Genomic DNA, 15,484 nt, shown 5'->3' with positions numbered 1-15,484 from the left:
CATTGTCATCAGAGAAACCCTTCTGGAATTATCCATTTTGATTTCGCTGCAAAAAAAAAGAAAAAAAAAAGGAAACAAGAGTTATGTGTCGTTTTTTTTTAAGAACAATGACCGTCAAATACAGCTGGATGCTGCGCTTTGTGTGTGGCTTTATTTTTTTCTTTCGGATGACGGCAGGAGAGCTGAGTTATTCTTTCCCGGAGGAGATGAGGCCTGGATCCATTGTTGGAAATTTAGCCAAGGATCTCGGATTGGAAAAAGGAAAATTACCAGATCGAAGAGCTCGTATTGACGCAGAAGGAAAATACAAGCAATATTGTGACATTGATCTGAAAACAGGAGATTTGGTGGTCAGCAAGAGGATTGACCGAGAGGAGCTGTGTGGAGAGAAGGTATCGTGTGCGCTTAAATTCGAATTAGTCCTTGAAAGCCCTCTAGAGCTGCATCGTATTTCACTTCTTATTCAGGATATAAATGATAATTCACCCGTTTTTCCAAAAGATACAGTGAAATTAGAAATCGGGGAATCAGCGGACAAAGGAGCTCGTTATCGTCTCAGTGACGCGCATGATGCAGACATTGGACAAAATACAGTGAAATTGTACAGCTTACAAAAAAATGATCATTTTATTTTATCAGTTCGTGATGACGTTGACGGGTCTAAAAACGTGGAGTTGGTGTTGGATAAAGAGCTGGACCGTGAACAAGAACATTATTTAAATTTAGTTCTCTTTGCAGTTGATGGTGGAAATCCAGAAAAATCTGGAACTGCCACGATCCACGTAACTGTGCTGGACGCTAATGATAACGCCCCAGTGTTTGAACAGGCTGTATACAAAAGCAGCCTACCTGAAAACTCCGCCCTCGATACTGTCGTCATCACCGTGAGTGCAACTGATGCAGACGAGGGAGTTAATGGAGAAGTGACGTATGAATTTAGTCGAATATCAGAACGGGCTAAAAAAGTATTTAATTTGAACAGCAAAACTGGAGAAATAAAAGTCACAGGAGAAATAGATTATGAGAGTGAATCCGAATATGAAATGCGTGTTGATGCAAAAGATGGAGCTGGTCTTTCATCTCATTCAAAAGTGATTATTGATGTTACTGATGTGAATGATAATGCTCCTGTTATATTTACGAAATCACTGATGAACCACTTACCAGAGAATGTGTCACCTGGTACAGAGGTGGGAATCATTAATGTTCAGGATTTAGACATTGAGCATAACGCACGGGTCCGCTGCTCCATTCAGCATAATGTTCCCTTTAAATTGGTTCCTTCTATTAAAAACTATTATTCTCTGGTGACAACAGGACATTTGGACCGTGAATTAGTGTCTGATTACAACATCACAATCACAGCTACTGATGAGGGCTCTCCACCTCTGTCCTCCTCTAAAACTGTTCAGTTATCTGTAGCTGATATCAACGACAACCCACCTGTGTTTTTGGAACAGTCCTACAGCACCCACGTGACTGAAAACAACAAACCTGGCTCCACTTTATGTTCTGTTTCTGCTCGAGACCCTGACTGGAGACAAAACGGGACAGTGATTTATTCTCTTTTACCTGGTGAGGTGAATGGAGCCCCGATGTCCTCTTATCTGTCTGTTAACGGAGACACGGGGGTGATCCACGCTGTCAGGTCCTTTGATTATGAACAGTTCAGGAGTTTGAAAGTCCACGTGATGGCCAGAGACAACGGTTCTCCTCCACTCAGCAGCAACGTGACCGTCAGTGTCTTCATCACGGATGTGAACGACAACTCTCCTCAGATACTGTACCCCGCCCCGGAGGGCAACTCCTTCATGACCGAGCTGGTCCCCAAATATGCGCAAGGAGGCTCTCTGGTGTCCAAAGTGATCGCAGTTGACGCAGACTCTGGACAGAATGCCTGGTTGTCCTATCATATAGTCAAATCCACTGATCCGGGACTTTTCACGATTGATGTCCCCAGTGGAGAGATCAGGACACAGCGGGACATTTCTGAATCTGACAGCATGAAACAGAACCTTATTGTAGCAGTTAAAGATAACGGACAGCCTTCTCTGTCTGCCACCTGTTCCATGTATTTACTAATTTCTGACAACTTGGCTGAGATACCAGAGATGAAGGACGTGTCTTCTAACTTGGACAATTCCAAACTGACATCTTATCTCATCTTCGCACTGGCATCTGTGTCCACATTTTTCCTGACCTTCATTATCATCTCCCTTGGTGTAAAATTTTGTCACAGAAGAAAACCCAGAATGTTGTTTGATGGAGCAGTTGCCATCCCCAGTGGTTATCCTCCTCCTCATTACGCAGATGTTGATGGAACAGGAACTTTACGCAGCATAAATTATGACACCTACCTGACAACAGGTTCAAGAACCAGTGACTTTAAGTTTGTGTCATCTTACAATGACAACACTCTGCCTGCAGACCAGACTCTGAAGAAACGTCCACCAGAATTTTCTGAGGAATCTGAACAGTCTGATGATTCACCAGAGGTAGGACTGAACATTTATTCATTATTACTCATGTGTGTTCACTCTTGATGCAACTTTTGTTTTAAGCATTCTCATACCACATTTCAGCATCCAGGTATTTGCACTCCAATTTTAACACCAAATTTTGGGGCTCAGTCTAATATTGTATAACATGCTCTGCCTTTGGCAAAACATATTATGGCTTTGATCAAACTGATGATTATGATGATAATAATGATAATGCATCATAGATTACAGCAACATTCTTGAAACTGAGTTATTGATTGTCTTCTGACCATAAACATAAAAAATGAACCAATTGTTGTCCATAGTAACTTTTTGTTGTCTTTTGCCAATATAATAGTGTTTTTTTTTTTTTTTCATTTCTAAAGATAAAGTTCTGTGTTTTACCTGGGCAATGCAGTTCTGGAATGGAGCGTGTATTATAAGTGGATAATTGGTATTGTTGGAATGTTCACTGCATGTTTGTTTGGATGTATTTAGTATGGTTTGTTTGTTTACTGCTACAGTCCAGAGGAAGTCAGGTGACATAAATAGTCTTTTATTACTTATTACAATAGGAATAAATGTGCATATGTATATGTCTGTCATCATCCAGTGTGAGATGATGAACATGCCTCCACACGAGATTTCAAATGCATGTTTTGAGTCGGAGCACCTTTGTCAGGAGACAAAGGTGCAGTATCAGTATCACCATTTTTGAAAATGCATACATTATTGTCCCTGAGGTACAACTCTGTGTCATATCGAACCTGATCCTGTCATAGACTGGGTTGATTCAATCACCATAAAGGTGAACACTGGAAGACAAATCCATTCCACCTCTCATCCACCTGCCCATTCATCCATCACTTCCTTGCTTCTTGTGTCACTGAGAGTCGATGATATCTTTTTTCTTTTTCATCTGCTTCTTCTTCTTATCATTCTTCATCTTATAACTGTCAATTTTTAGACAATACTGAGAACCATGTGTTTGCTAAAATGTTATAAAATAAATTATGTTATTTACTGGCAAAACTTGCAGAAGCGATGCTGAAAGACTGCAGGAGCATAAAAGTGTTCAAGTCTGAACAAACAAACTATGAGTGACTCTGACTCATGAAATAATTATGTTTTTTCTTATTATTATTATTTGTTGTTGTTGTTGTTTTTGCCTCCAACAGTTGCCTCATTTATTAAGTTGAACAGATGTTTGTTTGTTTTTGTCTCCATTTATCTTCTGCATCTACACCCAAAAGGCTCTTTGTAGCTATTATTCTGTAAATTTAAAACAAGTTTTAGTCATTAACACAAAAACTCTTAAAAAAAAAAACGTCATAATTGGTACTTTATCTTTCATTTTACTTCCCATCATTCAAACTCTGTCCATGGTGCTGACGAGTGTTTTCAGTACTTGGGCATATTATATGAATGAAATCCCTTTTAAAGCACATACCAGAGAATCTTTCACCTGATACAGAGGTAGGTGATAATAATTAACAGATGTGGCGCCTCTCCTGAGAATTTTGTTTTTCAGGTGATATCTTCAGTTACAAAAATAGTTTTCTCTGTTGCAAACAGGTGATTTGGGCTATAAATTAGTGTCTCATTACAACATTAGAATCACAGCTACCAATGAATGTTCTCCACCTCTGTCATTCATCCATCCATTGTCAATACCCGCTGACTCCAATTAATGCTCATGGGGTTGTGGGGGTGATGCTGGAGCCTTTCCCTGCAGCCCCATCATTGAGCATGAGTTAGGGTACACTCTGGACAGGATGTCAATCCGTTGCAGGTCCACATATTGACAGACAAACACATTCATACTCGCATGCACACCTAGGGTCAGTTTTAAGTTTACAATTCACCCATCCTGCATGTCTTTGGATGTGGGAGGAAGTCGGAATACCCAGAGGGAACCCACGCAGACACAGGGAGAATGCAAACTCCACATAGAAAGGCCACAGGTGGGAAGCGATCCCATGATCTTGCTGTAAGGAATCAGTGCTACTAAGCCACTGTGCTGCTTCAAGGATGTATCATGTACAGAAAGAAAAAAGATAAAATAAAATATAAAAGCACATATGGTGTCACTGTTTGCTCTCATAAAATAGGCTCATCTCTGCCTACTCCTGCCTCTGTCTTCCTCTTATAATTATGAAACCTACCTGACAACAGATTCATGAACCAATTAGTTTAAGTATCTATCATCTCACACTGCCTGTGGTCCAGACACTTTTTGAGGCACTTGATCAATCTGACAAGTCACTAGAGGTAGACTTATATATCTGTCTGTGTTTGTGTCACTGTTGACATAAGTTTTATGTCATTCTTTAAACACTACTTTTCAACACATCGAAAATGTGAAAAAAAAATCGAAACAGTTGGTCTCCAAGATAAACAGCAAATTTTGTTTCTCAATTAAAAATAAAAAAAATCTGTGCTGGTGATACAACATAATCCTGATGATTACAATGATGATGATATCTTTGTTATGGTTAACGTTATGGTTGGGGGGTAGGAGTAGGGTTAGTAAAAGTGAGTTTAAAAAAACGTCACGAAAATTTGACTCATTTCGTCACGGGAGCACAAAAAAAAACGTGAGACTGGGCTGAGTGGAATGCATATCTGGTTCGCTTGCATTGCTGGAATGTTCACTGCATGTTTGCTTGGAGGACATGTGGAAGGTCTGTTTACTTCTACAGTCTAGACTCTAGAGACAGTCAGGTTACATAAATAGTATTTTATAACATGATCATTGGTGTTTAAACGTATGAACTTGTATCTCTATATTTCTGTGATCATGGAATCCGAGATGGTGAACCTGCCTCTACATGTCAAGTGTGTGTTTTGTGTTGTTTTGGAGCTCTGTTTGGGAAAATGAATAACAATGTGTTCTTGAGACAATCCGTTGAGTCATATTATTACATCCATCCGTCCGTCTGTCTGTCTGTACATAGCTTCTTAGGACAATGAGAGGAACTTTATGTATTCTACACAGACTTCTTCTTCGACTATAACACCATCATCCACAATAATAGCAAAAATTATTATTATTATTATTATTATTATTATTAAATCTCCACAATTTATAAGATATTGAGTATTGTGTGATGTTAAATGTTTCAAAGTGGTAATTTTTATTCATTGCCAAAGCAATGCAGTGCATTTTTCTTTACAATTATCACATACTCCATTGCACTATTTTAAGTGAACCCACGGCGTCGCTGCTCACTTGCAGATAACAGGCTGAATTTCACCACACAGAAGAAAAACACCCATCAAATCTTCCATTGTTGGTCGAGAGGCGCTTCTGGGGGGTACCATTTTGATGTTGCTGCCGCAAAAAGACATTAAAATAATAGTTTTTTACGTCAGTTCTTTTTAAACAATTGCTAAATCCAATAGGATGCTGCACTTTGTGTGTGACTTTATTTTCTACGTTCAGATGACAGCAGCAGAGCTGAGATATTCTTTTCCGGAGGAGATGAAGCCTGGATCTATTGTTGGAAATATAGCCAAGGATCTCGGACTGGATAAAGGAAAATTACCAGATCGAAGAGCTCGTATTGATGCAGAAGGAAAATACAAGCAATATTGTGATATTGGTCCCACAACGGGAGATTTGGTGGTCAGCAAGAGGATTGACCGAGAGGAGCTGTGTGGAGAGAAGGTATCGTGTGTGCTTAAATTCGAATTAGTCCTTGAAAGCCCTCTGGAGCTGCATCTCATTTCACTTCTTATTCAGGATATAAATGATAATTCACCGGTATTTCCAAAGGATACAGTAAAATTAGAATTAAGAGAATCGGCAGTCAAAGGAGCTCGTTATTGTATAAATGGCACGCATGACGCAGACATTGGACAAAATGCGGTGAAACTCCTCTGTAGTTTTTCCCCTACTCCTGCTAAATAAGGGAGAGACACTCCTCTTCTTCTTGTCTCCGTCTCCTGTCTATCTGGTCTCTTTGTTCTCAGACCAGATAGACAGGAGATGGAGACAAGAAGAAAAACCAAAGAGGATCTTCAGACAGCACAAAATCCCAGTTTACTTTAAACCGGTTAACACCTTGAGACAGAAATTAGTTCACCCTAAGGACATGATCCCTAGTTACAAACAGAGCAATGTAGTGTATTCTATCAGATGTCAGGAAAACTGTAACGAACACTACATAGGTGAAACGAAGAAACCTTTACACAAAAGGCTATACCAGCACCGCAGAGAGGGCGCCAGTGGACCTCAGTCTGCAGTTCACCTCCACCTCAAAGACACTAACCACACGTTTGAGGACAAGGAAGTTAAAATATTAGCCAGAGAGAAGAAATGGTTTGAGAGAGGGGTCAAGGAGGCATTCTTTGTGAAACGTTTGAAACCCAGCCTTAACCGGGGAGGGGGTCTGAGACACACTTTATCCCCTGTTTACAACGGGGCACTCAGGTCAAAGGAGTTTCAGTCTTTTGTTCATGGTAATGAGTCATTCACGTCATCAAGGGACCCATCAGAAAGGCATCCATCCCATCATTAGAGGGACAGCTGACCTGCCATTAGGTGTGCTAACTACAGCACAATAGTTGCTAATTAGAGCTATTGTTTAGTCACTAGCCTATAGCAGTCTGCCTCTCAGTAGGAGGGGTCTGGTTAGGTTTAAAACTCCAGCTTTTGTTGGCTTCTGTTTTATTCTTCTCTACAAGAGTCGGACAGAAGTCAGACTTCCAGAGCAAGAATTTTAGGTGAGGAAGCTTCTGTGATTTGAAGCAAAACGTCCTCGCGTCAAGCAACCCAGTCCAGTCGAAGATTCAAGCTTCTCTACTACACAAAAACTCTTAAAAAAAAAGTCAGAATTGTTACTTTATCTTTCATTTTACTTCTCATCATTCAAACTCTGTCCATGGTGCTGACGAGTTTTATCAATACTTGGGCATATTATCTGAATGAAATCCCTTTGAAAACACATACCGACAGATGTGGTGCCCCTCCTGAGAATTTTGTTTTTCAGCTACCTTCAGTTACAAAAATAGGTTTCTCTGGTGAAAAGAGGAGATTTGGGCTATAAATTAGTGTGTCATTACAACTTTAGAATCACAGCTACTAATGAATGAATGGCACTTGATCAATCTGACAAGTCACTAGAGGTAGGTCTGGAAGGTCTGTTTACTCCTACAGTCTAGACTCTAGAGACAGTCAGGTTACATAAATAGTATTTTATAACATGATCATTGGTGTTTAAACGTATGAACATGTATCTCTATATTTTTGTGATCATGGAATCCAAGATGGTGAACCTGCCTCTACGTGTCAAGTGTGTGTTTTGTTTTGTTTTGGAGCTCTGTTTGGGAAAATGAATAACATTGTGTTCTTGAGACAATCCGTTGAGTCATATTGTTCCATCCATCCGTCTGTCTGTCTGCTTCTAAGGACAATGAGAGGAACTGTATGTATTCGACACTGACTTCTTCTTCGACTACAACACCATCATCCACAATAATCGCAAAAATTATTATTATTATTATTAAATCTGCACAATTTGTTAGATACTGAGGACTGTATGATGCTAAATGTTTCAAAGTGGTCATTTTTATTCATTGCCAAAGCAATGCAGTGCATTTTCCTTTACATTTATCACGTACTCCATTGCACTGTTTTAAGTGAACCCACGGCGTCGCTGCTCACTTGCAGATCACAAGCTGAATTTCACCACACAGAAGAAAAATACCCATCAAACCTTCCATTGTTGGTCGAGAGGCGCTTCTGGGTGGTACCATTTTGATGTTGCTGCCGCAAAAAGACAGGAAAATAATTGTTTTTTTACGTCAGTTTTTTTTTTTAACGATCGCTAAATCCAATAGGATGCTGCGCTTTGTGTGTGGTTTTATTTTCTACGTTCAGATGACGGCAGCAGAGCTGAGCTATTCTTTTCCGGAGGAGATGAGGCCTGGATCTATTGTTGGAAATATAGCCAAGGATCTCGGACTGGAAAAAGGAAAATTACCAGCTCGGAGAGCTCGTATTGATGCAGAAGGAAAATACAAGCAATATTGTGATATTGATCTAAAAACGGGAGATTTTGTCATCAAACAGAGGATTGACCGAGAGGAGCTGTGTGGAGAGAAGGTATCGTGTGCGCTTAAATTCGAATTAGTCCTCGAGAACCCTCTGGAGCTGCATCATATTTCACTGCTTGTGCAGGATGTAAATGATAATTCACCTGTTTTCCCAAAAGAAACAGTAAAACTTGAGATAAGCGAATTGGCAGTTAAAGGAGCTCGTTATCGTCTTAATGGAGCGCATGACGCAGACATTGGACAAAATGCTGTGAAAATATACATCTTAGACAAAAATGCGCATTTTCTTTTAACAGTTCGTGATATCGCTGATGGGTCTAAAAACGTGGAGTTGGTGTTGGATAAAGAGCTGGACCGTGAAAAGGAACATGATATAAATTTGCTTCTTGTTGCAGTTGATGGTGGAAATCCACAAAAATCTGGAACTGCCACGATCCACGTAACTGTGCTGGACGCTAATGATAACGCCCCAGTGTTTGAACAGGCTGTATACAAAAGCAGCCTACCTGAAAACTCCGCCCTCGATACTGTCGTCATCACCGTGAGTGCAACTGATGCAGACGAGGGAGTTAATGGAGAAGTGACGTATGAATTTAGTCGAATATCAGAACGGGCTAAAAAAGTATTTAATTTGAACAGCAAAACTGGAGAAATAAAAGTCACAGGAGAAATAGATTATGAGAGTGAATCCAAATATGAAATGCGTGTTGATGCTAAAGATGGATTTGGTCTTTCATCCGATGTTAAAGTAATTATTGATATTACTGATGCGAATGATAATGCTCCTGTTATATTTATAAAATCTTTGATAAACAGTTTACCAGAGAATGTGTCACCTGGTACAGAGGTGGGAATCATTAATGTTCAAGATTCAGACGTTGAGAATAACGCACAGGTCCGCTGCTCCATTCAGCATAATGTTCCCTTTACGTTGGTTCCTTCCATTAAAAACTATTATTCTCTGGTGACAACAGGACATTTGGACCGTGAATTAGTGTCTAATTACAACATCACAATCACAGCTACTGATGAGGGCTCTCCACCTCTGTCCTCCTCTAAAACTGTTCATTTATCTGTAGCTGATATCAACGACAACCCACCTGTGTTTTTGGAACAGTCCTACAGCACCCACGTGACTGAAAACAACAAACCTGGCTCCACTTTATGTTCTGTTTCTGCTCGAGACCCTGACTGGAGACAAAACGGGACAGTGATTTATTCTCTTTTACCTGGTGAGGTGAACGGAGCCCCGGTGTCCTCTTATCTGTCTGTTAACGGAGACACGGGGGTGATCCACGCTGTCAGGTCCTTTGATTATGAACAGTTCAGGAGTTTGAAAGTCCACCTGATGGCCAGAGACAACGGTTCTCCTCCACTCAGCAGCAACGTGACCGTCAGTGTCTTCATCACAGATGTGAATGACAACTCTCCTCAGATACTGTACCCCGCTCCGGAGGGCAACTCCTTCATGACCGAGCTGGTCCCCAAAGCCTCACAAGGAGGCTCTCTGGTGTCCAAAGTGATCGCAGTGGACTCGGACTCTGGACAGAATGCCTGGTTGTCCTATCATGTAGTGAAATCCACTGATCCGGGACTTTTCACTATTGATGTCCACAGTGGAGAGATCAGGACACAGCGGGACATTTCTGAATCTGACAGCATGAAACAGAACCTTATTGTAGCAGTTAAAGATAATGGACAGCCTTCTCTGTCTGCCACCTGTTCCATGTATTTACTCATTTCTGACAACTTGGCTGAGATACCAGAGATGAAGGACGTGTCTTCTTACTTGGACAGTTCCAAACTGACCTCTTATCTCATCATCGCACTGGCATCTGTGTCCACATTTTTCATGACCTTCATTATCATCACCCTTGGTGTGAAATTTTGTCACAGAAGAAAACCCAGAATGTTGTTTGATGGAGCAGTCACCATCCCCAGTGGTTATCCTCCTCCTCATTACTCAGATGTTGATGGAACAGGAACATTACTCAGCATAAATTATGACACCTACCTGACAACAGGATCAAGAACCAGTGACTTTAAGTTTGTGTCCTCTTATAATGACAACACGCTGCCTGCACAACAGTCTCTGAAGAAAAGTCCAACACAATGTTCTGAGGCATTTGAACAGTCTGATGATTCACCAGTGGTAGGACTGAACATTTATTCATTTTTACTTGTATATTTATATCACTCTTGATGCAGCTTTTATTTTAAGCATCCTAATACCACGTTTTAAGGCATGTAATCATCCAGGTAATTGCACTTCAAGGGAAACATCAAATCTTGTGACTCAGTCTAATATTGGATAACATGCTTTCCCTGCAGCAAACCCTATTGCGGTTTTGGTCAGACTGATGGTGATGATTATGATGATGATTATGAGAATGTGTCAGCAATTCCAGCAACATTTCTGAAAATGAGTTGTTCTTTGTCTTCCAAGAGAGTGGGCTGAACATGAAACATGAAACCAGTTGAATTCCACAGTACGGGCCCCTTCACACATAGTACAAATCAGGGTGAATCACGTCGGAGCGAACCACACTGAGCCGACAGGCAGATGTGAACAAACCTGCTGCAAAGGTTTCGTGCATGTGAAGGTGTCGTGCATGGAACCATCACAGCAGGAACACAGTGTGAGCAGCTGGAGTATGTGTAACAACATTGCACAGTGAAAAAAACATGTCACACACGGGATTCAAACCTGCATTGTACAAAAGCTCTGGTTGCCAGCCAGAAACTTTACCACTGCACTGCCATTGCTGTCCTATAAAAGGTGTGGAAAAATGCCTGAAATCAACAAGGACAAAAATGTCATTTTTAAAAATAGAGAAAAAAGCTCAGTGATAAGTGACCAAATGGCATTCATTACCGCATATTTCTGCGGATACATGACTGAATGTGATGCATTTGTCACACTGTTGGCTTGTCATATAGTCCTGTGGCGTGCCGCTCACAGGATATGTGTGTCCTGTCAGACGAACATGACATTCAGATCGTCTGCTGACTGTATTTGTGCTAACAGTGCAAATGGCCACACATTTTCTAAGTGCCAAGGGAGCAGTGTTGGATGTTCGTGTGTATCACCTGGAATCTGGCCGACACCTGCCGCGAGAGGGATTGAATGGGCTCTCACAGGGCACACTCTGTCTTTCAGTCGCTGGTGTGCTCAAATAGTTGTAGCAACAGGTGTAAGAGGCGCTGGCGGCAGCTCCGAATTTACACGTATTGCATGCAATTCTTGCTTTATGCGCATTTCATGCGCAATTTGACCACATTCGTCCTATGTGTGAAGGGACCCTAACCTTCCATTGTGTTTTGGCAATAAAATAGAAGTTTTCTCGCTTCTAAAGATAAAGTTCTGTGTTGTACCTGGGCACTGTAGTTCTGGAATGGAGTGTGTTTGTCAGGTGGATCACTGGTATTGTTGCAACGTTCACTCCATGTTTGTTTGGATGTCTTCAGCTTGGTTTGTTTACTGCTTCAGTCCAGAGGAATTCAGGCTACATAAATTAATTTTTATAACTTCATCATAGGTGTAAATGTGAGTATATGTCTGTCTGCCTGTGTATGATTGTCCAGTGTGAGATGATGAACATGCCTCCACAGTTCTTTTCAAATGCATGTTTTGTGTCAGAGAACCTTTGTCTCCTAATATCACCATTTTTTGAAAATGCATAGATTTTTGTCCCTGAGGTACAGCTCTGTGTCATATTCTATCACTTTGAAGGTGAACTTTCGACGACATATTAACCCAGTCTCCTTAGTTCTCATGTTCTTGAGAGTAAATGCATGTGGTCAAAACAAATGTGATTATCTTCTTCTTAACTGTCAATTTTTATATAATATTGAGATGCATGATTTGCTAAAATGTTATGAAAGAAATCACAATTTAGTGCCAAAGCATGCAGGTGCGATGCTGAAACTGTTCAAGTCTGAACAAACGATCTATGAGTGACTCTGATACATTTAATAATGATATGCTTTTATTTTTTGTTGTTGCCTCCAACAGTTACCTCATTTATGAAGTTTAACAGATGCAACATGAAAACCTCTTCTGTTTCTTTGTCTCTGTTCATCTTCTGCATCTAAATTCTCATTTATTTCCCAACATTCAAACTCTGTCCATGGTGCTGAAGTGTTTTCAATACTGTGGCATATTATCTATCCATCCATCCATCCATCCATTTTCTTCCACTTTATACAGAGTCGGTTCATGGGGGCAGCAGCTCAAGCAAAGCCGAAATCCCTTTTAAAACACACCAGAGAATATTTTACCTGGGACAGAAGTGGATATCATTAAGTGTACGATTTAGAATTAATAACAGTCAGAATTGGTTCCCCTCTCAGGAATTTCCTCTTTCAGCTGATACCTTCAGTTTTAAAATCCTTATTCTCTGATGACATCAGGAGATTTGGATGATAAATTAGTGTCTCATTACAACATTAGAATCACAGCTACCAATGAATGCTCTCCCCTTTTGTCTTCCTCTAAAACGGTTCAGTTTTCTGTAGCTGATAGTCACGACAACCAACCTGATTTTTTATCAGTTATGCAGCACTTGCTTGACAGAAAACAACAAACACTGTTCCCCTGTTATGTTCTCTTCCTGTCCAAAACCATGAGAGGAGACATCATGGTGCAAAGTATTGTCTCTTTTTCCTGGTGACAATATATATATATATATATATTTTTGTAATTTTTATGTTCAACAAAACAAATGAATAAACAAAAATATCTGTGGACTTCTCTTTCAAACACACCTTTGTTTGACAAATTTTCTGGAATGGCATTTACAATACATATGTTTTCCTCAGAAGGATTATTTAAAGTGTTTGAGAGACGGTGAACAGTCACATCATCCAGTCTCACCTTTACAATTTTAAAATGCATTCATTTATTTATTGTTTAGTGTGGTTTTCTTAAACTGAGTTGAAGTACTTGCCATTTATTTTTGATGTGGTGTATTTGGAATTGTTCAAAATTTGTGATTTGCTGTTACACTGGCTTTAATTGTTCTCACTGTGTTTAAGGAAATATATCAATCACAAAATATTTTCCAAAACACAAGAACAAATGTTTTTTTGCAGCCCAATCTCACGTTTTTTTTTTTTTTTTCGTACTCATGTCATGAAATGAGTTCAATTTTCGTGACTTTTTTTTAGGTTGCAGCCACTAACCCTACTCCTTCCCCCATCCCTAACCGTAACCACCCCCGACACTCCCCCCCCCCCCCCGCTTCACTTTTATTTTCGTGCAGCCATCACGGAATGAATTAGAATGAATTCGTGCTGCAGTGATGAAAATGAGGAGCTTTTCGTCACAATATCACGAACCAATAGATTAATGTATATTTCATGCTGCTGAATCACGACTTGCCGTGAGACATTGAATACATGCATTTTCTTCAGAAAACTTTGTTTGTGGGTTGTTGATTGTATTCATGGCACAAATTTTTTGCATAGAATGTTTAAGTAGAATTATTTGATTAGTTACTCAAAAGGCCAAAAATAAATAAATAAATGAATAAAGATCATGCAGTGGTTCGTATTTATTCATTCATTTTCTATACCTGCTTTCTCCAATCTGGGGTCACGGCGGTAGTGGTATGGAGTCTATTCCAACACTCATAGGATGAGAAACAGGTTACACCCTGGGTAGGACGCCAGTCCATGGCAGGGCGACAAATAGAAAATACTTTTCTATCACAGCCGCTGCAAAGAAACGCTGATCTCTTGTGCTCGTACAAATTGAAACAGCCTCTGAAATGTAAGAAGCTCCTTAATTGAAAAATATAGTTGTTAAAATATGAGCAAATTTTACCGTCATTCATTTTGTGAAAAGACAACTTAATATAATTGAAACGGGATTCAACCACTGAACGTGTGGCTCTCAAGAGCGACATCCGTGCTCGCCAAACAAGTAGAGCCATCTGATTTATTTACTTACTTACTTAATGACTTACACATTTATTTAAAATTTGGACTTCGCCTTGTTCATAAATGTTTCTCAGAATTCCACATAGTCTTGTATCTTAGCTGAAATGTGACCACGGTTTGTGGATGTTTTACCTCTGATTGCACTCTGTCCATGGTGCTGAACTGTTTACCACGTTCACGTTTTGAAGTAATTACGCTTATAAACAAGAAAGTTAATGTGCGATTTTTTTTAATTACTTATAACCAAATGTAGAATACTTCACTGACTCATATCAGAAAGTCTCTGCTCTTTCGCTGGACATTTTTTTTATTGCAATATTCTATTTGATCTCAGAGTGTCGCTACTCACTTGCAGATGTGAGGCAAACTCATTTCTCCACCTCGATAAGAACGCAGTCCTTCAGCCTTCAGACGCCGAGCAGCCATTGTGATTGGAGGTCCGTGAATTGTTTTTACGATTAGAATCAACGTCATTTTCGGATTTTTTGAAGGAAAAATGAGCCACAAAGGAATACTATTACTCAGTTTTATGTGCGCATTTGCGCTCATCGTCCAGGTGACAGCCGCAGACCTCAGTTACTCGGTTCTGGAGTAGATGAGACCTGGATCCATTGTTGGAAACGGAGCCAACGATCTCGGCCTGGAAATCGGATCATTCTCTTTTCAGAAGGCGCGGATTAATTCGGAAGACGATATTAAACATTTTTGCCATATTGATGATAAAACGGGGGATGTTGTGATCAAACAGAGGATAGACCGAGAGGAGCTGTGTGGAGAGAAGGTATCGTGTGCGCTTAAATTCGGATTAGTCCTCGAGAAACCTTTGGAACTACATCGGATCTCTTTATTTATACAGGATGTAAACGACAGTTCACCTGTTTTCCCAAAATATACTGTAAAATTAGAAATAAGGGAATCAGCAGTTAAAGGAGCTCGTTATCGTCTCAGTGACGCGCATGACGCAGACGTTAGACAAAATGCGGTGAAACTGTACCGCTTGG

The 15,484-nt window shown here is 40.2% G+C and overlaps 4 protein-coding genes across 5 annotated transcripts in view; all 4 read left to right on the top strand.

Annotated features, from left to right (window-relative positions):
* LOC117519820 (protocadherin gamma-A11-like) overlaps window positions 1-15,484 on the top strand; it is a 911,360-nt gene that overhangs the window by 352,319 nt on the left and 543,557 nt on the right. The gene's annotated exons all lie outside the window — the stretch shown is intronic.
* LOC117520481 (protocadherin gamma-A11-like) lies at window positions 93-8,166 on the top strand. Its single transcript, XM_034181822.1, has 3 exons — window positions 93-2,495; window positions 5,926-6,150; window positions 8,155-8,166. The coding sequence occupies exons 1-3, from the start codon at window positions 108-110 to the stop codon at window positions 8,164-8,166; spliced, it is 2,625 nt and encodes an 874-aa protein (XP_034037713.1). The 5' UTR covers window positions 93-107.
* LOC117520480 (protocadherin gamma-A11-like) lies at window positions 8,326-15,078 on the top strand. Its single transcript, XM_034181821.1, has 2 exons — window positions 8,326-10,692; window positions 15,040-15,078. The coding sequence occupies exons 1-2, from the start codon at window positions 8,326-8,328 to the stop codon at window positions 15,076-15,078; spliced, it is 2,406 nt and encodes an 801-aa protein (XP_034037712.1).
* LOC117520479 (protocadherin gamma-A11-like) overlaps window positions 15,064-15,484 on the top strand; it is a 35,355-nt gene continuing 34,934 nt past the window's right edge. Inside the window, 1 exon segment of the mRNA XM_034181820.1 lies at window positions 15,064-15,483. Coding sequence (XP_034037711.1) covers window positions 15,079-15,483 — 405 coding nt within the window. The 5' untranslated portion in view covers window positions 15,064-15,078.

The sequence above is a fragment of the Thalassophryne amazonica genome, chromosome 11, assembly GCF_902500255.1.
Source record: "Thalassophryne amazonica chromosome 11, fThaAma1.1, whole genome shotgun sequence".
NCBI classification, from domain to species: Eukaryota; Metazoa; Chordata; class Actinopteri; order Batrachoidiformes; family Batrachoididae; genus Thalassophryne; species Thalassophryne amazonica.
Note: the sequence above shows the minus strand (reverse complement) of the source record. Positions and strands in the feature narration are given on the sequence as shown.